At 44.0% G+C, this 26,583-nt stretch overlaps 1 protein-coding gene across 2 annotated transcripts in view; it reads left to right on the top strand.

The window, feature by feature from the left end:
• The window catches only part of COLEC10 (collectin subfamily member 10), a 527,644-nt gene that overhangs the window by 80,614 nt on the left and 420,447 nt on the right, over window positions 1–26,583 (top strand). For both annotated transcript variants that reach the window (XM_088450188.1, XM_088450187.1), the window contains exon 5: window positions 10,857–10,910. In XM_088450188.1, the coding sequence (XP_088306314.1) occupies window positions 10,857–10,910 (54 nt within the window). The remainder of the gene's footprint in view (window positions 1–10,856; window positions 10,911–26,583) is intronic.

Raw genomic sequence — 26,583 nt, forward strand, 5'->3', positions numbered from 1 at the left:
CCCCCAGCAGTGCCCCCAGTAGTAGTGCCCCATGCAATGTCCCCAATTGTAGTGCCCATTATGCAATGCCCCCTGTAGTAGTGCCCCCAGTAGTGCCTCTTGTACTGTTCCCTTTATACAGTGCACCCAGTAGTGCCCCTTATGCAATGTCCCCAGTAGTAGTGCCCTCTATGCAATGGCCCCTGTAGTAGTGCCTCTTATACTGTGCCTTATACAGTGCACCCTGTAGTAGTGCCTCTTATACTGTGCCTTATACAGTGCACCCTGTAGTAGTGCCTCTTATACTGTGCCTAATACAGTGCACCCTGTAGTAGTGCCTCTTATACTGTGCCTTATACAGTGCACCCTGTAGTAGTGCCCCTTATGCAATGGCCCTAGTAGTAGTGCCCATTATGCAATGTCCCCAGTAGTAGTGCCCTCTATGCAATGGCCCCTGTAGTAGTGCCCCCAGTAGTGCCTCTTATACAGTGCCCCCAGTTGTGTCCCTTATGCAGTGCCCCTTATATGGTGCCCCCCAGTAGTAGTGCCCCATATTCACTGCCCCTAGTAGTGCCCCTTATACAATGCCCCATAGTAGTGCCCCTTACACATAAAAGACATACACACAATCAACACTATACAGTAGTTACCTGAATCCCCGCTCCTGCACCCGCCGCTATCCTACAGCTCCTCCCACTCGGCACTATGGGAGAGATGTCATGACATCTCTCCCATAGTGCCCACTGTGGGAGCCGGAAGGCTGAGCTCAGGAGTGAGCTCCAGCATCCGGAAGGAGGTGCCGGGTGCCCGATGGTAACAAAATCTCAGTGGACAGCCGGCAAATGGAGTAGGCAGCAGCAGCGCCTCTCCAGCCTGGCATCGATTAAGCATATTTCGGTGCACCTGGGTGTAGCAGCCAAAAAGAAAATACCTAACTCTAATTGGCTGCTCCCAGTCGTCTACCGCAATTGACCGCTTGCATATCCGTGGTCGACCAGTCGATTGTGATCAACGTTTTGGTCACCCCTGACTTACACCATTTTGCTCAGGAATATAGACAGGGGTCAATTGATGCTTTATTCCATATTTCTTTAAGAATAATTCCACCTCTCTGTTTAGACATGCTTCTCCATTATCAGATCTCAGGGTCTTGAGTCTGTGACCAGTTTGATTCTCTACAAGTTACTTGTAGTCTGCACATCAGACTCCTCTCTGGTGATGTATACAGTACATGTGTCATTCTTATGAAGTCATTTATGAACATTATTTATCAACTTACTGACTTTACTTCCATCAAACCACACACATCTGTATGTACTATGTCTGGTGTTGCAGTACCTCTACTTGTAGACTTGGGACCACTTTGCTTTCATGATATACAGCTCTTACATACAGTATCTCTGTGTCAGTCACTGACATTGCTGTGACCATACCATTTGGTAGTGTTTGAACACTGTCGTATCCAAGATGACCACATCCTATATGTTCCAGTGTGGTCAGCATCGTATAACAGTGCTGGGTATCAAGTATGTACAATTGCTGACATCTTGTGCCTGTAGCTATGACAGTCCCATTTCTGTTCTGCACAATGCACTTTTCTTTGCAAAGTGAAGTATGTGGCCTCTCTGTTCTAAGACACTAAAGGTTATAATATTGGCTTCCATCTATGATACATAAAGCACATCTTGGATTTCTTTGACTTTTGTCCTAGTCACAATTTTAAAGCAGGCTTTAATTGTTCCAACTTTTGTAGCTGTAAGCTCTTGATTGCCAATCCCTTTGATTGTGATATGGTCACATTTAGTTAGTGTGGTGAACCATTCCTTATTGCAGCTGAAATGCATTGTTGCACCTGAATCTATATACCAGTAATCCTTTCTGCGGCTATCTGTAACACTCAGGGCTGATTCCTCTTTGCCATTGCATTTCTTGCTTTGTATTCAGTAGGCTTCACATTCATTTGCTAGCACTCAATTGCTTTGTGAGTTACCTTGTGACAATTATAGCACTTGAATTTTAATTTACAGATTTTTTTCACTGTGTGTAATGCAGTTGTCTTAAGGTGGGTACACACTGCACAGATATATCTGCTTAGATGGTTCTTCATACACATTGGGCCTGATTCAGAGGTGGACACTATTGCAATTCGCACGCAGACTGAACGATTCACTACTGAACGGAACTGTGAATGCAATAGCGATTACGCACGCAGTTCAACTCCGATAGTATGCTAATCCATTGTGATCACTATGCCGCCACTGCACTACACAGGGGCGCCCACTTTACCTTACACACATCTGTAATGTTTAGCAAGACTGCGAAATCATCAGTACAATCGAGTACCATCGCAGTCTCATGCACACTTGCACAAGCCCTGACCTTACTCAGAAATTGCTAACTTCCACGCACACTATCAGGCCTCATGCTGCTTAATTTATGCACGTCCCTGTAACAGTGTTCAAATGCCTTGGCACGCCTGTGTTCGGCTGACCCCCTCCTGTTACCACTCACAAATGACACTTCCTGTCAATCACTCCGCGATGGGTCTGCGTAGCCTCTGCGATCGTAGTCCCGATCACAATTGCTAATTTGCATACTTCAATGCATATGCATGCACAGTACGCAACAATCGGTCGATTGTGTGCGTATTAGCAACTGTGTTCCTTGCTGAATCGGACCCTTAGTCACTTATACCCAGTCTGGCAGTGCTTTACCAAGGTGGGCCATTCTGATCCAGGGGAATGTCACTGTGTTCCTAAGGGCCATGGGCGCAGCCATGTTGGTTCCGATCAGCTGAGCATCTGCCATTAGCATACCATCGGGATAATGTGGAGCATTATTTCTCTGTGTGCCTGCGCTCCTGTCAGCTTTACCTCTGCAAGCTGCTGCCTATGAGTTTGCCTCATCTACTCTGCAGCATATCAATAGTGATTGCTGGTATCCAGTATGCACCACTTCAGTCTTTGATCAAGTTGCTGTTTATCTCTGTTCCCAGTCCGTTTCAACCTCTAGTTCAGTGATTCCCAACCGCGGTCCTCAAGGCACACTAACAGTCCTGGTATTAGTGATATCCATGCTTAAGCACAGATGGTTAAATCAAAATAACTGAGGTACTAATTAAGTCACCTGTGCCCAGCTATGGCTATCCTTAAAACCTGGACTGTTAGTGTGCCTTGATGACCGTGGTTGGGAACCCCTGCTCTAGTTCTATTCCAGTTCAAGCTGCTGTTCTCCTCCAGTCCCAGCCCGGTTCAAACTTCATTTCCATTCCATTTCAAGCTACTGTTCTCTCCCAATTCCGGTCCGGTTCAAGCTCTGGTTCCATTCCAGTATAAACTGCTGTTGACCACCAGTTCAAGCTCTGGTCCCAGTACGGTTCAAGCTGCCTGTTCTCCTCTGGTTCAAGCTACCTGTTCATTCTGGATCCAGTCTGGCTCAACCTCCAGTTTCAGTCCTGATCAGTCTGCAAGTTTTACTTCATTCATTAACTTCGTTGTACTTCATTCCAGATCCTTTTTTGGTTCAGTCTGTTGGCTACATTCTAGTTCCAGTCTGTGCAGTAGTCTGAAGTATCCTGATTCCCTTTGAATGTTAAAGTGCTCTCAACTGCCAAGTCTTCAGTCTGCCATCTTCTGATTACAACTCTCCTGCTCATTGCGGGTTCTATGGACTATTCCTGCATTACACTTCAGACTGTATAGCTACTCAGCGGATTCTGCTATTTGCCTCAGCCTCACAGCTCCAAGCCTATCTCTGGGATCCTCTGCTCATCGTACCATCGCTGTCACCATCAGTGGTGGTTGTTATCCTCAGGGTCCTCTCTCTCTGAGTGTTGGGGTTTGCGGCAGGACGCTCGCAAGTGGGTCGATGTTCCCCATTGCGCATGTGCACGACGGAGGGAGCTCCGTCGTGCGCATGCGCGAGACCCGGACTGCGACAGCCAAGCTGTCGCTCCGGGTCTCGCACCAAAGGGGGCATGCAGTCGATGTTGATTGACAGCACGCCCCCTTTGGTGGGCGTGCCGGAGGCGTGCCTGCCAGATGGAGGCGTTCCCATGGGAACGCCTACCGTCTGAAGCCGGCCCCACTGACATCACTAGTGATGTCAGTGAGAGTGATTTTGGCTCTGATAGAGCCAAAATCACTCCAGGGCTTGTGGCAGGGAGACCCTACCGCAGGGTCTCCATCGCAAGTCCGATGGTCGTGATGGTCAAGACCATCGCGACCATCTTTTTGGCTGCTCGCATATGCTGTGGGTGGTCACCCACAGCTATGCAAGCGGCCAGGAGGCCGCTCCATTTTCATGGAGGAGGGCCCTGATTCAGAGCGAGCGGTCTGGTCAGAGCGTCCGGCTCTGAATCAGGCCCTCAGTCTCCAGTGGAGTGGTCTTCTCAGCATATAGTGTACTGGATCTATATCCCTCTATGAGAGTGTAGGCTCAGTGGCAAACGCAGGATTTCTAGACAGGGGTTACCAAATGCTTGATTTTAGAGCTAGTGTGGCCAGTCCATGAAGAGGGTATAATTAGCAGTTATCCAGCTTTAATATGCATCATACATACTGTATTGTGTATCATATTTCCAGCATATACAGGACCAGCAATCACAGTAAGCCATTAGATGCATCAGTAGGCCATCCTGCCTGAGCTGAATGTATTTATTTTAGATGTGGGCACCATTCTAGGGCATTGGAGCACGTTCAGGAGCCTGGAGTAGCAGCAGAAGGACCTAGCACTGCCCTGGACATATATGTACATATTGGGCTCTATAGCAGCACATCCCTAACAGTACATGTTTTCCAGATCTCCTAGTTGGTGCACAGATTATTTATCACTGGCTGATACATGTTAAAAGATCCACAGGTGGTGCTAATTATTTCATTTGTGATACTGAGAATAAAATGCAGCACAAGTAAAATTCTATTATATTACTATTCTATTTTGGTCATGGTGCGGGCTGGGGAGGGGGGTTTCCAGACAGACGGAAACCCCCCTGCGTTTGCCTATGAGGCTCCAGGCACCCAGCTCAGGGATCCGGGTTGCACTATCTCTAGTGGATTCTAGGCGGGCTATTGGTTATCTGTATTACTCTCTGTTCTGCTCCTGAGTTCTCAAACACTAGTTCCAGCCCCATGGTCCTGTGGGCCTGATTCAGGTTGGATCGCAGGCTGCGTTCGCACGGGGACGGGGGGTGTCAGAAAAACTCAGGCATGTCTGTGCGTTTAAACGCCGTTACAGGGGCGTGCATAATTAAGCCCCAGCAACGGCATGCGCAGCCAGAGCACTACATGGCGACCACAAGTTTAGCTGGTTGTGAGGCATGTCATGCTCAACCACAACTCTGCGTATGGGTCCGATGTTACTCGATGTTATCGCTGACTTGCAGATGCATGTCATGGGAAGTGGGGGGCCTTATACAGCAATGGGCGTCTTGGTATAGAGCTGCAGTTTCCATGCAATTGCATTCATTATCATATTCATAGCTAATGGGTGCTTGCGAACGCAGCCTTGCGATCCAACCTGAATCAGGCCCTGAGGTCAGAGCTGGGGTTGAATTCCTCTCAGTTGGTTCCAGGAGCAGCCTGGGAGACTTCCAGTAATCTCTGACATCTTTGATACCAGGCTACAGGCCATATGGGTCCTACCCATGAGTATACATCTAATCCAGCCACCTCAATGTATGCATACCTTGTCAGCACAGTACATGGGTCCTGACTAAGATCCGAATACTCAAACCATGACACAGACCCAATAAATTAAATGTTACAGTACTTGGTCTTCCCCTGGACTTAAACTGAAAGTTGTGCTGACTTATCAGGTGCAGTATGCCAGTATCACATGATATATGAGACTATGGGGCCTAGTCATCATTGCATAATTATCACTAGTGATAACTATGTTTTAAACTCGCTGCAAGTTTAAAAAATCTTTTGTAGACATTCATCATGCCTCATTCATCATGCCTTACTCATCATGCCTCATTCATCATGCCTTACTCATCATGCCTCATTCATCATGCCTTACTCATCATGCCTCATTCATCATGCATCCCTAACAAAAGTATCACTTCTGAAAAGCTGCTCTTTTTGCGGAGTCAGTTTTTTGGAAAAGCGATACTTTACGCCCTTACCGCCGAGGTATCCATAATGATTTCCTCACTGCATGTCTATCCCCCCCCTGTCCCCCCCGCTGTCAGTGTCCATCCCAGCCCCCCTTTCTGCCCCCTGCAGCCACTGGTGTCTGTCGCGGTGCCCCTCCCCCACCAATGCTGATGGTCTGTTTAACCATGGCCAGTGCTAGGTGTCTTGGCACTCAGTGCCATCCCGTGCTCCACCCACCCCTTCCCTCACTGCATCCTCCCCCAGAGCATAAACTAATAAAGGCAGCAGGTTGGCGGAGGGCGAGCATCTTATGCAGCCGGAACCCCATGCCCCTGTGCTACCGTACGCACGGAGCGTGCCTGGAGCCAACCCTGTGTTTAACTCCCCTCCCCTCTCCCGCTGCCAGTGTCCATCCAGGCCCCTCTTCCCCCCCGCAGCCACTTGTGTCTGTCCCGGCCCCCCTTCCATCCCGCGGCCACTGGTGTCCCCAAGTGTAAACAGCAGCCTGTGAAGATTATCGGCGGCTGTACACCATCTCAGGGTGGTGTACAGTTTCTCAGTCAAGTTCCAAAATAAAAATAATTTTTGGAACTTTATGAATTTCAGAATTTCTACATCTCTGAAGGGGCGTGTCCCCGCTAGCACCGGGAAGTACAGCACCACCTGATTTTTGGGAGCCTCACCGTCCATCCCGGGAAAGTAGGCATGTATGATTCTAAGGATCCAATGTGCCACTCATGTCCATCTCAGTACAAATTCCAGCTGCTGCGGCCTTTCATATTTTCACAGTACTACTAGGTACGGTTACGTAGTCGCAATGGGATTGGCGTCCACCTATGAATCAGACCCTATGTTAATATGTTTTACACTTTGGCAGCTGCACCTTTATATATTAACCACTAGATGGCAAAGTAAGTTAGGAAGTATGATTTCTGCCTACTTAAAAAAAATTGCAGCTACAGGGCCTGATTCAGCACGGATCGTGACTGCAATTGTGTACGCAGATCAAGCGATTGTTAGCCATTGCGCACGCAGATAGGAATCCATCGCAGAGTGAGTGACAGGCTGTGAGCGTTTGGGGTGGTGACGGGGGTGTGGTCCGAGAAACGTAGGCGTGCCTGTCCGTTTAAACGCAATTGTATTGGCGTGCATAAATTAGCCACTGCGACTGCATGCGCAGTTTGTGTACTCACTGCGTGCGATGAGACTTGCAATTTTCTGTGGTAGTATTTTCCTCACTGTACACCCCCCCCCCCCCCTTTCACGATTTGAAGTGATAAATGTGAGTGTGAATATCCTGATGGCTACCCGAGTGTTAGAAGAATTAATGAAAGAACCTGACTATGGGGTCTAGTTACTAAGCAGTGTTAGGAGACAGAGAGAAAAATGAGAAGGTACCAGCCAATCAGCTCCTAACTGCCATCTCACAGGCTGTGTTTGAAAAATGACAGCTGGGAGCTGATTGGCTGGCACCTTATCACTTTTCACTCTGTCTCCTAACACTGCTTAGTATCTAGACCCCTATGTGTCAAAGAGATATATTATCAATCTCTATGCTATCTACAGACCCACGAGGTCACCTTGGTAGATTCTGAACACTCAATTTATTAATGATCACTTTTGCAATGCAATCAGGGCATGCCAGTAACGCCCCTGATCGCATTGCAAAAAGCGATCCTATCAGCCGGATGTACCACCCGGGACATGCAGGGGCACAGGCTATGAAAGGAGCCCATCCCTGCGGTGTCTCCGGAGGGCTGCCGGCCAGGGAAGGGGATGGTGCGCATGCACATGCACATCCGCCATAGCTGGGAAGGGTTCCGACGGATCCCTCCGCCGGATAATAGTCCGCGGTGTAGTCCATAGGCTACAGAGGCTAATGCCATTTTTAGATGGCGTTAGCTGCAGTAGCCAATATTGGGAATGCATCGCATTCCGGATATTGGTAAATTTGGCAGCATCGCATCCCCCATAGAAACCTATGGGGGAGGCTGCTACCAGCTGCAATGGAGGGATCACAGGAGGTATTGGAAATACGTCCCTCCTTCATACATCCGGGGGATACTTAGTATTTGTGGTAAACCCCCGAAAACTGGTGTTTTCGGTGGATTTCACCTCAAATACACTTTGATAAATGGGCCCCTTAGTAATCCCTTCTTATCTGAATAGACATAAAGACCAAATAACATAGGGCCTGATTCAGAGCCGGACGCTCTGACCAGAGCGCTCGCTCTGAATCAGGGCCCTCCTCCATGAAAATGGAGCGGCCTCCTGGCCGCTCGTATAGCTGTGGGTGACCACCCACAGCATATGCGAGCGGCCAAAAAGATGGTTGCGATGGTCTTGACCATCACGACCATCGGACTTGCGATGGAGACCCTGCGGTAGGGTCTCCCTGCCACAAGCCCTGGAGTGATTTTGGCTCTATCAGAGCCAAAATCACTCCCACTGACATCACTAGTGAAGTCAGTGGGGCCGGCTTCAGACGGTAGGCGTTCCCATGGTAACGCCTCCGTCTGGCAGGCACGCTAACGGCATGCCCACCAAAGGGGGCGTGCTGTCAATCAACATCGACAGCACGCCCCCTTTGGTGCGAGACCCGGAGCGATGGAGAGCCCGTCGCTCGCCGGGTCTCGCGCATGCGCACGACGGAGTTCCCTCCGTTGTGCGCATGCGCAGTGGGGGAACATCGACCCGCTTGCGAGCGTCCTGCGCTCGCGAGCGGGTCTGAATGACCCCCATAGTTTCATCTTATTTCAAATTAATAGTATATTAGTCTCACTCGAGACTGACTGAGAAGAATCCTGTCAAACACAATAATATACTTAGTTATCACTAAAGGATTCAGGACATAGAAGATAAATTTGTTACATCATATTGTAACTGTATCAGAGATGTTCAACAGCAAACGGTGTTTGATATATTTAGATTAACTGATGGTATTTGGATACAATATTACAAAAAAAACACATTCACTACATAGGAGGTATCAAGCCTATTAGCTGGTAGTGATTTGATGAGTATTATCTTTAATGGTAACAGAATACAGAGATTACCGTATATCACTGGAACCAGCAGATGATTTACTAACAGCTTACACAACCCTATTTAGAGTATGTATTATTACTGACAAACAGACAATCGGCTATTAAAAGAAATTATATTCTTTTATTTGAATCACTTATTTCACATTTTTTGTACACAATTCTTACTTTATTTTAACCATAATATCTCGCCTTGCTGTGTCTACTGTTTGAATGTTTTAAGTAAAATAATAAAGGTTACATTTTAAAGTAGTGCGCCATATACAGATTCCTTTCCTTCCTTTTCCAACTTGCAATTTTTTGAATCTGTGGTAGCACCAGAGCCGGCAACAGGGATCTCGGGGCCCGGTACAATGTACCCTCTGGGGGCCCCACCTTCTCGCCATACCCAAAAAATCCCGCACATCCCTCCCTTGCATGTGAAGCATGAGAATGTTAACTGAAAGATAAGCCAGCATTTAAATAAAGTAAAAATACACTATGACTTACCACGCTGTCTCTCTGTCACTGATGATGCAGGCTGTAGGTCTTGTCTGCCATCTCTTGCAAGGTCTTCTTGATGACAGTGTTGTGGATGCCTCAAGGGTAGGAAGGATGGTGTCTGCAGCCAGCAATCCACAGTACTCATAACCTTCCTCAAATGCAGCCTCTCATCACCATCCTCAACCCAGAAGCCCCCATCACCTTCCTCCGTCCCCAGCCCTCATCACCTATTGTCCCAGCCCCATCACCTGACTCTGTCCTTCACCTTCCTCCGTCCCTAACCCCATCACCTTTCTCTGCCCCCAACCCCTTTCACCTTTCTCTGCCCCCATAATCTTCCTCTACCTTCTTCACCTTTCTCCATCCCCAGCCCCATCACATTCCTCTGCCCCCAGCCTGTGTCACCTTCTACCCCCAGCACCTTCCTCTGCCCCAGCCCATGTCATCTTCTACGCCATCACCTTCCTCTCCCCCTTCATCTTCCTCCATCCCCAGCGCCCATCACCTTCCTCTGCCCCCAGCCCATGTCACCTTCTGCCCCCATCACCTTCCTCTGCCCCAGCCCATGTCATCTTCTACGCCATCACCTTCCTCTCCCTCTTCATCTTCCTCTGTCCTCAGCCCCCATCACCTTCCTCTGCTCCCAGCTTATGTCACATTCTGCCCACAGCCCCCATCACCTTCCTATGCCCCTTCATCTTTCTCTGTTCCCAGCTTCCATCACCATCCGCTGCCCCCAGCCCCTATAAGCTTCCTACTTCTGTCCCCATCCGGGGATCTATCCACTTCTATCCCCGCAGCGGCTCTGCCTGTCTGACGTGCGGCGACGTGACCTATGATGTCACGCCGCCACATTGCTCATGTAAAGGTCACGCCTGGCCAGGGCCGCAGCTGAGACACCCGGTGGAGCCCAGCGCTGCCTGGGCCAGGGTTCTAAGAGCTGGGTGACCGCTATAGGTCCCAGCGGCTGTGGCCTGCCGGCTGGAACAAGGACCGCCGTCCGCGGCCCTGATTTATGCCAGTGGTCGTCAGGTCCTCAGGGCCCCTCTGGACCTCGGGGCCCGGTACGGGTGTCCCCTTAGACCCCCCTGTCGCCCGGCCTGGGTAGCACCCCCACTACCAATACTAACAAGGGGTTATTAACATTTTGGGGATTCCTATGAGATCAGAATGTGAAACAGCTCCCTCCCTTTTTTTGTATGTAATAATTATATTTGCAAACAATTTAGTAAGTGTTTTGCATGTGTTTCAGGTGACAAGGGATATAAAGGCTGGGTCGGACTTCCAGGAGGAAAGGGGAAAACAGGTGCAGTACACCAATGATCTATCCTCTACACCTCCTACATTGTCCAGTACACCAATTATCTATCCTTTACACCTACATGGTGCAGTACACCAATTATCTATCCTTTACACCTACATGGTGCAGTACACCAATTATCTATCCTTTACACCTCCTACATTGTGCAGTACACCAATTATCTATCCTTTACACCTACATTGTGCAATACACCGACTATCTATCCTTTACACCTCCTACATTGTGCAGTACACCAATTATCTATACTTTACATCCCCTACATTGTGCAGTACACCAATTATCTATCCTTTACAGCTCCTACATTGTGCAGTACACCAATTATCTATCCTTTACACCTCCTACATTGTGCAGTACACCAATTATCTATCCTTTACACCCCCTACATTGTGCAGTACACCAATTATCTATCCTTTACACACCCTACATTGTGCAGTACACCAATTATCTATCCTTTACACCTCCTACATTGTGCAGTACACCAATTATATATCCTTTGCACCTCCTACATGGTGCAGTACACCAATTATCAATCCTTTACACCTCCTACATTGTGCAGTACACCAATTATCTATCCTTTACACCGCCTACATTGCGCAGTACACCAATTATCTATCCTTTACATCTCCTACATTGTGCAGTACACCAATTATCTATTCTTTACACCTCCTACATTGTGCAGTACACCAATTATCTATCCTTTACACCGCCTACATTGTGCAGTACACCAATTATCTATCCTTTACACCTCCTACATTGTGCAATACACCAATTATCTATACTTTACATCTCTGACATTGTGCAGTACACCAATTATCTATCCTTTACACCTCCTACATTGTGCAGTACACCAACTATCATTCCTTTGCACCTCCTACATTGTGCAGTACACCAATTATCTATCCTTTACATCCCCTACATTGTGCAGTACACCAATTATCTATCCTTTACACCTCCTACACTGTGCAGTACAACAATTATCTATCCTTTACACCTCCTACATTGTGCAGTACACCAATTATCTATCCTTTACATCCCCTACATTGTGCAGTACACCAATTATCTATCCTTTACACCCCCTACATTGTGCAGTACACCAATTAGCTATCCTTTGCACCTCCTACATTGTGCAGTACACCAATTAGCTATCCTTTGCACCTCCTACATTGTGCAGTACACCAATTATCTATCCTTTGCGCCTCCTACATGGTGCAGTACACCAATTATCTATCCTTTACACCCCCTACATTGCGCAGTACACCAATTATCTATCCTTTACATCTCCTACATTGTGCAGTACACCAATTATCTATCCTTTACACCCCCTACATTGCGCAGTACACCAATTGTCTATCCTTTACATCTCCTACATTGTGCAGTACACCAATTATCTATTCTTTACACCCCCTACATTGTGCAGTACACCAATTATCAATCCTTTACACCTCCTACATTGTGCAGTACACCAATTATCAATCCTTTACACCTCCTACATTGTGCAGTACACCAATTATCTATTATTTACATCTCCTACATTATGCAGTACACCAATTATCTATCCTTTACACCCCCTACATTGTGCAGTACACCAATTATCTATACTTTACACATCCTACATTGTGCAGGACACCAATTATCTATCCTTTACACCCCCTACATTGTGCAGTACACCAATTATCTACCCTTTACACCTCCTACATCGTGCAGTACACCAATTATCTATCCTTTACACCTACATTGTGCAATACACCGACTATCTATCCTTTACACCTCCTACATTGTGCAGTACACCAATTATCTATACTTTACATCCCCTACATTGTGCAGTACACCAATTATCTATCCTTTACAGCTCCTACATTGTGCAGTACACCAATTATCTATCCTTTACACCTCCTACATTGTGCAGTACACCAATTATCTATCCTTTACACCCCCTACATTGTGCAGTACACCAATTATCTATCCTTTACACCCCCTACATTGTGCAGTACACCAATTATATATCCTTTACTTCCCCTATATTGTGCAGAACACCAATTATCTAGCCTTTACACCTCCTACATTGTGCAGTACACCAATTATCTATCCTTTACACCCCCTACATGGTGCAGTACACCAATTTTCTATCCTTTACACCTCCTACATGGTGCAGTAGACCAATTATCTATCCTTTGCACTTCCTATATGGTGCAGTACACCAATTATCTATCCTTTACACCTCCTACATTGTGCAGTAGACCAATTATCTATCCTTTGCACCTCCTACATGGTGCAGTACACCAATTATCTATCATTTACACCTACTACATTGTGTATTACACCACTTATCTATCCTTTACACCTCCTACATGGTGCAGTAGACCAATAATCTATCCTTTGCACTTCCTACATGGTGCAGTACACCAATTATCTATCCTTTACACCTCCTACATTGTGCAGTAGACCAATTATCTATCCTTTGCACCTCCTACATGGTACAGTACACCAATTATCTATCATTTACACCCTCTACATTGTGCAGTACACCAATTATCTATCCTTTACACCTCATAAATGGTGCAGTACACCAATTGTCTTTCCTTTACACTTCCCATATGGTGCAGTACACCAATTATCTAACCAGTACACCTCCTACATGGTGCAGTACACCAATTATCTATCCTTTACACCTCCTACATTGTGCAGTACACAAATTATCTATACTTTACACCCCTTACATTGTGCAGTACACCAATTATCAATCCTTTACACCTCCTATATTATGCAGTACACCAATTATCTGTCCTTTACATCTCCTACATTGTGCAGTACACCAATTATCAATCCTTTACACCTCCTACATTGTGCAGTACACCAATTATCTATCCTTTACACCCCCTACATTGTGCAGTACACCAATTATCTATCCTTTACACCTCCTACTTTGTGCAGTACACCAATTATCTATTCTTTACACCCCCTACATTATGCAGTACACCAATTATCTATCCTTTGCACCTTCTACATAGTGCAGTAGACAAATTATCCATCCTTTACACCTCCTACATGGTGCAGTACACCAATTATCTATCCTTTGCACCTCCTACATGGTGCAGTACATCAATTATCTATCCTTTACTCCTCACAAATGGTGCAGTACACCACCTATCTATCCTTTACATCCCCTACATTGTGCAGTACATCAATTATCTATCCTTTACACCTCCTACATTGTGCAGTACACCAATTATCTATGCTTTACACATTCTAAATTGTGCAGTACACCAATTATCTATCCTTTACACCCCCTACATTGTGCAGTACACCAATTATCTATCCTTTACACCTCCTACATTGTGCAGTACACCAATTATCTATCCTGTCCACCTCCTACATGATGCAGTAAACCAATTACCTATCCTTTACACCTACTACATTGTGCAGTACACCAATTATCTATCCTTTACACCTACTACATTGTGCAGTACACCAATTATCTATCCTTTGCACCTTCTACATTGTGAAGTAGACCAATTATCTATCCTTTACACCTCCTACATGGTGCAGTACACCAATTATCTATCCTTTACACACCCTACATTGTGCAGTACACCAATTATCTATCCTTTACACCTCCTACATTGTGCAGTACACCAATTATATATCCTTTGCACCTCCTACATGGTGCAGTACACCAATTATCAATCCTTTACACCTCCTACATTGTGCAGTACACCAATTATCTATCCTTTACACCCCCTACATTGCGCAGTACACCAATTATCTATCCTTTACATCTCCTACATTGTGCAGTACACCAATTATCTATTCTTTACACCTCCTACATTGTGCAGTACACCAATTATCTATCCTTTACACCGCCTACATTGTGCAGTACACCAATTATCTATCCTTTACACCTCCTACATTGTGCAATACACCAATTATCTATACTTTACATCTCTGACATTGTGCAGTACACCAATTATCTATCCTTTACACCTCCTACATTGTGCAGTACACCAACTATCATTCCTTTGCACCTCCTACATTGTGCAGTACACCAATTATCTATCCTTTACATCCCCTACATTGTGCAGTACACCAATTATCTATCCTTTACACCTCCTACACTGTGCAGTACAACAATTATCTATCCTTTACACCTCCTACATTGTGCAGTACACCAATTATCTATCCTTTACATCCCCTACATTGTGCAGTACACCAATTATCTATCCTTTACACCCCCTACATTGTGCAGTACACCAATTAGCTATCCTTTGCACCTCCTACATTGTGCAGTACACCAATTATCTATCCTTTGCACCTCCTACATTGTGCAGTACACCAATTATCTATCCTTTGCGCCTCCTACATGGTGCAGTACACCAATTATCTATCCTTTACACCCCCTACATTGCGCAGTACACCAATTATCTATCCTTTACATCTCCTACATTGTGCAGTACACCAATTATCTATCCTTTACACCCCCTACATTGCGCAGTACACCAATTGTCTATCCTTTACATCTCCTACATTGTGCAGTACACCAATTATCTATTCTTTACACCCCCTACATTGTGCAGTACACCAATTATCAATCCTTTACACCTCCTACATTGTGCAGTACACCAATTATCAATCCTTTACACCTCCTACATTGTGCAGTACACCAATTATCTATTATTTACATCTCCTACATTATGCAGTACACCAATTATCTATCCTTTACACCCCCTACATTGTGCAGTACACCAATTATCTATACTTTACACATCCTACATTGTGCAGGACACCAATTATCTATCCTTTACACCCCCTACATTGTGCAGTACACCAATTATCTACCCTTTACACCTCCTACATCGTGCAGTACACCAATTATCTATCCTTTACACCTACATTGTGCAATACACCGACTATCTATCCTTTACACCTCCTACATTGTGCAGTACACCAATTATCTATACTTTACATCCCCTACATTGTGCAGTACACCAATTATCTATCCTTTACAGCTCCTACATTGTGCAGTACACCAATTATCTATCCTTTACACCTCCTACATTGTGCAGTACACCAATTATCTATCCTTTACACCCCCTACATTGTGCAGTACACCAATTATCTATCCTTTACACCCCCTACATTGTGCAGTACACCAATTATATATCCTTTACTTCCCCTATATTGTGCAGAACACCAATTATCTAGCCTTTACACCTCCTACATTGTGCAGTACACCAATTATCTATCCTTTACACCCCCTACATGGTGCAGTACACCAATTTTCTATCCTTTACACCTCCTACATGGTGCAGTAGACCAATTATCTATCCTTTGCACTTCCTATATGGTGCAGTACACCAATTATCTATCCTTTACACCTCCTACATTGTGCAGTAGACCAATTATCTATCCTTTGCACCTCCTACATGGTGCAGTACACCAATTATCTATCATTTACACCTACTACATTGTGTATTACACCACTTATCTATCCTTTACACCTCCTACATGGTGCAGTAGACCAATAATCTATCCTTTGCACTTCCTACATGGTGCAGTACACCAATTATCTATCCTTTACACCTCCTACATTGTGCAGTAGACCAATTATCTATCCTTTGCACCTCCTACATGGTACAGTACACCAATTATCTATCATTTACACCCTCTACATTGTGCAGTACACCAATTATCTATCCTTTACACCTCATAAATGGTGCAGTACACCAATTGTCTTTCCTTTACACTTCCCATATGGTGCAGTACACCAATTATCTAACCAGTACACCTCCTACATGGTGCAGTACACCAATTATCTATCCTTTACACCTCCTACATTGTGCAGTACACAAATTATCTATACTTTACACCCCTTACATTGTGCAGTACACCAATTATCAATCCTTTACACCTCCTATATTATGCAGTACACCAATTATCTGTCCTTTACATCTCCTACATTGTGCAGTACACCAATTATCAATCCTTTACACCTCCTACATTGTGCAGTACACCAATTATCTATCCTTTACACCCCCTACATTGTGCAGTACACCAATTATCTATCCTTTACACCTCCTACTTTGTGCAGTACACCAATTATCTATTCTTTACACCCCCTACATTATGCAGTACACCAATTATCTATCCTTTGCACCTTCTACATAGTGCAGTAGACAAATTATCCATCTTTTACACCTCCTACATGGTGCAGTACACCAATTATCTATCCTTTGCACCTCCTACATGGTGCAGTACATCAATTATCTATCCTTTACTCCTCACAAATGGTGCAGTACACCACCTATCTATCCTTTACATCCCCTACATTGTGCAGTACATCAATTATCTATCCTTTACACCTCCTACATTGTGCAGTACACCAATTATCTATGCTTTACACATTCTAAATTGTGCAGTACACCAATTATCTATCCTTTACACCCCCTACATTGTGCAGTACACCAATTATCTATCCTTTACACCTCCTACATTGTGCAGTACACCAATTATCTATCCTGTCCACCTCCTACATGATGCAGTAAACCAATTACCTATCCTTTACACCTACTACATTGTGCAGTACACCAATTATCTATCCTTTACACCTACTACATTGTGCAGTACACCAATTATCTATCCTTTGCACCTTCTACATTGTGAAGTAGACCAATTATCTATCCTTTACACCTCCTACATGGTGCAGTACACCAATTATCTATCCTTTGCACCTCCTACATGGTGCAGTACATCAATTATCTATCCTTTACACCTCACAAATGGTGCAGTACACCACCTATCTATCCTTTACATCCCCTACTTTGTGAAGTACACCAATTATCTATCCTTTACACCTCCTACATTGTGCAGTACACCAATTATCTATCCTTTACACCTCCTACATTGTGCAGTACACCAATTATCTATGCTTTACACATTCTACATTGTGCAGTACACCAATTATCTATCCTTTACACCCCCTACATTGTGCAGTACACCAATTATCTATCCTTTACACCTCCTACATTGTGCAGTACACCAATTGTCTATCCTTTACACTTCCCATATGGTGCAGTACACCAATTTTCTATCCTGTACACCTCCTACATGGTGCAGTACACCAATTATCTATCCTTTACACCTCCTACATTGTGCAGTACACCAATTATCTATCCTTTACACCCCGTACATTGTGCAGTACACCCATTATCTATCCTTTACACCTCCCAAATGGTGCAGTACACCAATTATTTATCCTTTACACTCCCTACATTGTGCAGTACACCAATTATCAATCCTTTACACCTCCTACATTGTGCAGTACACCAATTATCTATCCTTTGCACCTCCTACATGGTGCAGTATACCAATTATCTATCATTTACACCTACTACATTGTGTAGTACACCACTTATCTATCCTTTACACCCTCTACATTGTGCAGTACACCAATTATCTTTCCTTTACACCTCATAAATGGTGCAGTACACTATTACCCCTTTTCCACCTAAATTCCGGGTCTGACCCAGAGTTGGAACAAAGTTCCTATCCGGATCAGACCCGGAATTTTTCCGGCGCTGACTCGGGATATTCCCTAGTCAGTGCCGCTCACACCACAGTCGGGTCTGCATAGACCTGGCTTTTGCGGAGTGAAAGTGGACGCTTGGAGATGACGTCATCTCCAAGCACCACTGAAGCCGGACCAATCGGCCGGCTAGCAGCGCACTCCAGGTCTTCGTGACCCGGAGTGCGCTGTTCCCATAGCAGGGTTTCACGGGTATGCCCGTGTTAAACCCTGCTAGTTACCTGGGTTGGACTGTCGGATCACTCGACCCGGCGATCCAACCCCCTGCCCTTTTACACCAGGGAGCTGCCCGGGTTAACCCTTCAAAAACCCGGGTTTTAGCTCCGGTGTAAAAGGGGTATTATTGTCTATACTTTACACTTCCCATATGGTGCAATACACGAATTCTCTATCCTGTACACCTCCTACTTGGTGCAGTACACCAATTATCTATCCTTTACACCCCTTACATTGTGCAGTACACCAATTATCAATCCTTTACACCTCCTACATTGTGCAGTACACCAATTATCTGTCCTTTACATCTCCTACATTGTGCAGTATACCAATTATCTATCCTTTACACCCCCTACATTGTGCAGTACACCAATTATCTACCCTTTACACCCCCTACATTGTGCAGTACACCAATTATCTATCCTTTACACCTCCTACATTGTGCAGTACTCCAATTATCTACCCTTTACACCCCTTACATTGTGCAGTACTCCAATTATCTATTCTTTGCTCCTCCTGCATTGTGCAGTACTCCAATTATCTATCCTTTACACCTCCTAAATGGTGCTGTACACCAATTACCTATCCTTTACACCGCATAAATGGTGCAGTACACCAATTATCTATCCTTTACACCTCATAAATAGTGCAGTACACCAATTATCTATCCTTTACACCTCCCAAATGTTGCAGTACACCAATTATCTATCCTATGCACTTCCCATTTGGTGCAGTACACCAATTATCTATCCTTTTCACCTCCTAAATGGTGCAGTACACCAATTATCTATCGTTTAAACCTCATAAATGGTGTACACTAATTATCTATCCTTTACACTTCCCATATGGTGCAGTACACCAATTATCTATCCTTTACATCTCCTACATTGTGCAGTACACCAATTATCTATCCTTTATACCACCAATATTGTGCAGTACACCAATTATCAATCCTTTACACCTCCTACATTGTGCAGTACACCAATTATCTATCCTTTACATCTACATTGTGCAGTACAACAATTATCTGTCCTTTACACCCCCTAAATTGTGCAGTACACCAATTATCTATCCTTTACACCCCCTACATTGTGCAGTACACCAATTATCTGTCCTTTGTACCTCCTACATTGTGCAGTACACCAATTATCTATCTTTTGCACCTCCTACATTGTGCAGTACACCAATTATCTACCCTTTACACATCCTACATTGTGCAGTACACCAATTATCTACGCTTTACACCTCCTCCATTGTGCAGTACACCAATTATCTATCCTTTGCACCTCCTACATGGCGCAGTACACCAATTATCTATCCTTTACACCTTCTACATTGTGCAGTAGACCAATTATCTATCCTTTACACCTCCTACATGGTGCAGTACACCAATTATATATCCTTTGCACCTCCTACATGGTGCAGTACTCCAATTATCTATCCTTTACACCTCCTACATTGTGCAGTACACCAATTATCTATCCTTTACACCCCTTGGATTGTGCAGTACACCAATTATCTATCCTTTACACCTCCCAAATGGCGCAGTACACCAATTATCTATCCTTTACATCCCCTACATTGTGCAGTACACCAATTATCTATCCTTTACACCTCCTACATTTTGCAGTACACCAATTATCTATCCTTTACACCTCCTATATTGTGCAGTACACCAATTATCTATGCTTTACACCTTCTACATTGTGCAGTACACCAATTATCTATCCTTTACACCCCCTACTTTGTGCAGTACACCAATTATCTATCCTTTACATCCCCTATATTGTGCAGTACACCAATTATCTAGCCTTTACACCTCCTACATTGTGCAGTACACCAATTATCTATCCTTTACACCCCCTACATTGTGCAGTACACCAATTATCTATCCTTACACCTCCTACATTGTGCAGTACACCAATTATCTATCCTTTACACCCCCTACATTGTGCAGTACACCAATTATCTATCCTTTACACCTCCTACATTGTGGAGTACACCAATTATCTATCCTTTGCACCTCCTACATGGTGCAGTACACCAATTATCTAACCTTTACACCTCCTACATGGTGCAGTAGACCAATTATCTATCCTTTGCACTTCCTACATTGTGCAGTACACCCATTATCTTTCCTTTACACCTCCCAAATGGCGCAGTACACCAATTATCTATCCTTTACATCCCCTACATTGTGCAGTACACCAATTATCAATCCTTTACTCCTCCTACATTGTGCAGTACACCAATTATCTATCCTTTACACCCCCTATATTCTGCAGTACACCAATTATCTATCCTTTGCACCTTCTACATTGTGCAGTAGACCAATTATCTATCCTTTACACCTCCTACATGGTGCAGTACACCAATTATCTATCCTTTGCACCTCCTACATGGTGCAGTACACCAATTATCTATCCTTTACACCCCCTACATTGTGCAGTACACCAATTCTCTACCCTTTACACCTCATAAATGGTGCAGTACACCAATTATCTATCCTTTACACCTCATAAATGGTGCAGTACACCAATTATCTATCCTTTACACCCCTTACATTGTGCAGTACTCCAATTATCTATCCTTTGCTCCTCCTACATTGTGCAGTACACCAATTATCTATCCTTTACACCCCTTGGATTGTGCAGTACACCAATTATCTATCCTTTACACCTCCCAAATGGCGCAGTACACCAATTATCTATCCTTTACATCCCCTACATTGTGCAGTACACCAATTATCTATGCTTTACACCTCCTACATTTTGCAGTACACCAATTATCTATCCTTTACACCTGCTACATGGTGCAGTAGACCAATTATCTATCCTTTGCACTTCCTACATTGTGCAGTACACCCATTATCTTTCCTTTACACCTCCCAAATGGCGCAGTACACCAATTATCTATCCTTTACATCCCCTACATTGTGCAGTACACCAATTATCAATCCTTTACACCTCCTACATTGTGCAGTACACCAATTATCTATCCTTTACACCCCCTATATTCTGCAGTACACCAATTATCTATCCTTTACACCTCCTACTTTGTGCAGTACACCAATTATCTATTCTTTACACCCCCTACATTATGCAGTACACCAATTATCTATCCTTTGCACCTTCTACATTGTGCAGTAGACCAATTATCTATCCTTTACACCTCCTACATGGTGCAGTACACCAATTATCTATCCTTTGCACCTCCTACATGGTGCAGTACACCAATTATCTATCCTTTACACCCCCTACATTGTGCAGTACACCAATTATCTACCCTTTACACCTCCTACATCGTGCAGTACACCAATTATCTATCCTTTACACCTCCTACATTGTGCAGTACACCAATTCTCTACCCTTTACACCTCATAAATGGTGCAGTACACCAATTATCTATCCTTTACACCTCATAAATGGTGCAGTACACCAATTATCTATCCTTTACACCCCTTACATTGTGCAGTACTCCAATTATCTATCCTTTGCTCCTCCTACATTGTGCAGTACACCAATTATCTATCCTGTACACCCCTTGGATTGTGCAGTACACCAATTATCTATCCTTTACACCTCCCAAATGGCGCAGTACACCAATTATCTATCCTTTACATCCCCTACATTGTGCAGTACACCAATTATCTATGCTTTACACCTTCTACATTGTGCAGTACACCAATTATCTATCCTTTATACCCCCTACTTTGTGCAGTACACCAATTATCTATCATTTACATCCCCTATATTGTGCAGTACACCAATTATCTAGCCTTTACACCTCCTACATTGTGCAGTACACCAATTATCTATCCTTTACACCCCCTACATTGTGCAGTACACCAATTATCTATCCTTTACACCTCCTACATTGTGCAGTACACCAATTATCTATCCTTTACACCCCCTACATTGTGCAGTACACCAATTATCTATACTTTACACCTCCTACATTGTGGAGTACACCAATTATCTATCCTTTGCACCTCCTACATGGTGCAGTACACCAATTATCTAACCTTTACACCTCCTACATGGTGCAGTAGACCAATTATCTATCCTTTGCACTTCCTACATTGTGCAGTACACCCATTATCTTTCCTTTACACCTCCCAAATGGCGCAGTACACCAATTTTCTATCCTTTACATCCCCTACATTGTGCAGTACACCAATTATCAATCCTTTACACCTCCTACATTGTGCAGTACACCAATTATCTATCCTTTACACCCCCTATATTCTGCAGTACACCAATTATCTATCCTTTACACCTCCTACTTTGTGCAGTACACCAATTATCTATTCTTTACACCCCCTACATTATGCAGTACACCAATTATCTATCCTTTGCACCTTCTACATTGTGCAGTAGACCAATTATCTATCCTTTACACCTCCTACATGGTGCAGTACACCAATTATCTATCCTTTGCACCTCCTACATGGTGCAGTACACCAATTATCTATCCTTTACACCCCCTACATTGTGCAGTACACCAATTATCTACCCTTTACACCTCCTACATCGTGCAGTACACCAATTATCTATCCTTTACACCTCCTACATTGTGCAGTACACAAATTCTCTACCCTTTACACCTCATAAATGGTGCAGTACACCAATTATCTATCCTTTACACCTCATAAATGGTGCAGTACACCAATTATCTATCCTTTACACCCCTTACATTGTGCAGTACTCCAATTATCTATCCTTTGCTCCTCCTACATTGTGCAGTACTCCAATTATCTATCCTTTACACCTCCTAAATGGTGCAGTACACCAATTACCTATCCTTTACACCGCATAAATGGTGCAGTACACCAATTATCTATCCTTTACACCCCCTACATTGTGCAGTACACCAATTATCTATCCTTTGTACCTCCTACATTGTGCAGCACACCAATTATCTATCTTTTGCACCTCCTACATTGTGCAGTACACCAATTATCTACCCTTTACACATCCTACATTGTGCAGTACACCAATTATCTACGCTTTACACCTCCTCCTTTGTGCAGTACACCAATTATCTATCCTTTGCACCTCCTACATGGTGCAGTACACCAATTATCTATCCTTTACACCTTCTACATTGTGCAGTAGGCCAATTATCTATCCTTTACACCTCCTACATGGTGCAGTACACCACTTATATATCCTTTGCACCTCCTACATGGTGCAGTACACCAATTATATATCCTTTACACCTCCTACATTGTGAAGTACACCAATTATCTATTCTTTACACCCCATGGATTGTGCAGTACACCAATTATCTATCCTTTACACCTCCCAAATGGCGCAGTACACCAATTATCTATCCTTTACATCCCCTACATTGTGCAGTACACCAATTATCTATCCTTTACACCTCCTACATTGTGCAGTACACCAATTATCTATCCTTTACACCCCCTACATTGTGCAGTACACCAATTATCTATCCTTTACATCACCTATATTGTGCAGTACACCAATTATCTAGCCTTTACACCTCCTACATTGTGCAGTACACCAATTATCTATCCTTTACACCCCCTACATTGTGAGTACACCAATTATCTATCCTTTACACCTCCTACATTGTGCAGTACACCAATTATCTATCCTTTGCACCTCCTACATGGTGCAGTACACCAATTATCTATCCTTTACACCTCCTACATTGTGCAGTAGACCAATTATCTATCCTTTGCACTTCCTACATGGTGCAGTACACCAATTATCTATCCTTTACACCTCCTACATTATACAGTAGACCAATTATCTATCCTTTGCACCTCCTACATGGTGCAATATACCAATTATCTATCATTTACACCTACTACATTGTGTAGTACACCACTTATCTATCCTTTACACCCTCTACATTGTGCAGTACACCAATTATCTTTCCTTTACACCTCATAAATGGTGCAGTACACTATTACCCCTTTTCCACCTAAATTCCGGGTCTGACCCAGAGTTCGAACAAAGTTCGTATCCGGATCAGACCCGGAAGTTTGCCGGCGCTGACTCGGGATTTTCCCTAGTCAGTGCCGCTCACTCCACAGTCGGGTCTGCATAGACGCGGCTTTTGCGGAGTGAAAGTGGACGCTTGGAGATGACGTCATCTCCAAGCGCCACTGAAGCCGGACCAATCGGCCGGCTAGCAGCGCACTCCAGGTCTTCGTGACCCGGAGTGCGCTGTTCCCATAGCAGGGTTTCACGGGCTATGCCCGTGTTAAACCCTGCTAGTTACCTGGGTTGGATTGCCGGATCACTCGACCCGGCGATCCAACCCTCTGCCCTTTTACACCAGGGAGCTGCCCGGGTTAACCATTCAAAAACCCGGGTTTTACCTCCAGTGTAAAAGGGGTATTATTGTCTATACTTTACACTTCCCATATGGTGCAATACACGAATTCTCTATCCTGTACACCTCCTACATGGTGCAGTACACCAATTATCTATCCTTTACAACTCCTATATTGTGCAGTACACCAACTATCTATCCTTTACACCTCATAAATGGTGCAGTACACCTATTGTCTATCCTTTACACTTCCCATATGGTGCAGTACACCAATTATCTATCCTGTACACCTCCTGCATTGTGCAGTACACCAATTATCTATCGTTTACACCCCTTACATTGTGCAGTACACCAATTATCAATCCTTTACACCTCCTACATTGTGCAGTACACCAATTATCTGTCCTTTACATCTCCTACATTGTGCAGTACACCAATTATCTATCCTTTACACCCCCTACATTGTGCAGTACACCAATTATCTACCCTTTACACCTCCTACATCGTGCAGTACACCAATTATCTATCCTTTACACCTCCTACATTGTGTAGTACACCAATTATCTATCCTTTACACCTCCTACATTGTGCAGTACACCAATGATCTACCCTTTACACCTCCTAAATGGTGCAGTACACCAATTATCTATCCTTTACACCTCATAAATGGTGCAGTACACCTATTGTCTATCCTTTACACTTCCCATATGGTGCAGTACACCAATTATCTATCCTGTACACCTCCTACATTGTGCAGTACACTAATTATCTATCCTTTACACCCCTTACATTGTGCAGTACACCAATTATCAATCCTTTACACCTCCTACATTGTGCAGTACACCAATTATCTGTCCTTTACATCTCCTACATTGTGCAGTACACCAATTATCTATCCTTTACACCCCATACATTGTGCAGTACACCAATTATCTACCCTTTACACCTCCTACATCGTGCAGTACACCAATTATCTATCCTTTACACCTCCTACGTTGTGTAGTACACCAATTATCTATCCTTTACACCTCCTACATGGTGCAGTACACCAATTATCTACCCTTTACACCTCCTAAATGGTGCAGTACACCAATTATCTATCCTTTACACCTCATAAATGGTGCAGTACACCAATTATCTATCCTTTACACCTCATAAATGGTGCAGTACACCAATTATCTATCCTTTACACCTCCCAAATGGTGCAGTACACCAATTATCTACCCTTTACACCCCCTACATTGTGCAGTACACCAATTATCTATCCTTTACACCCCTTACATTGTGCAGTACTCCAATTATCTATCCTTTGCTCCTCCTACATTGTGCAGTACTCCAATTATCTATCCTTTACACCTCCTAAATGGTGCAGTACACATATTACCTATGCTTTACACCTCATAAATAGTGCAGTACACCAATTATCTATCCTTTACACCTCCCAAATATTGCAGTACACCAATTATCTTTCCTATGCACTTCCCATTTGGTGTAGTACACCAATTATCAATCATTTACACCTCCTACATGATGCAGTACATCAATTATCTATCC

The sequence above is a fragment of the Taudactylus pleione genome, unplaced genomic scaffold, assembly GCF_031769625.1.
Source record: "Taudactylus pleione unplaced genomic scaffold, aTauple2 ptg000510l, whole genome shotgun sequence".
Lineage (NCBI taxonomy): Eukaryota > Metazoa > Chordata > Amphibia > Anura > Myobatrachidae > Taudactylus > Taudactylus pleione.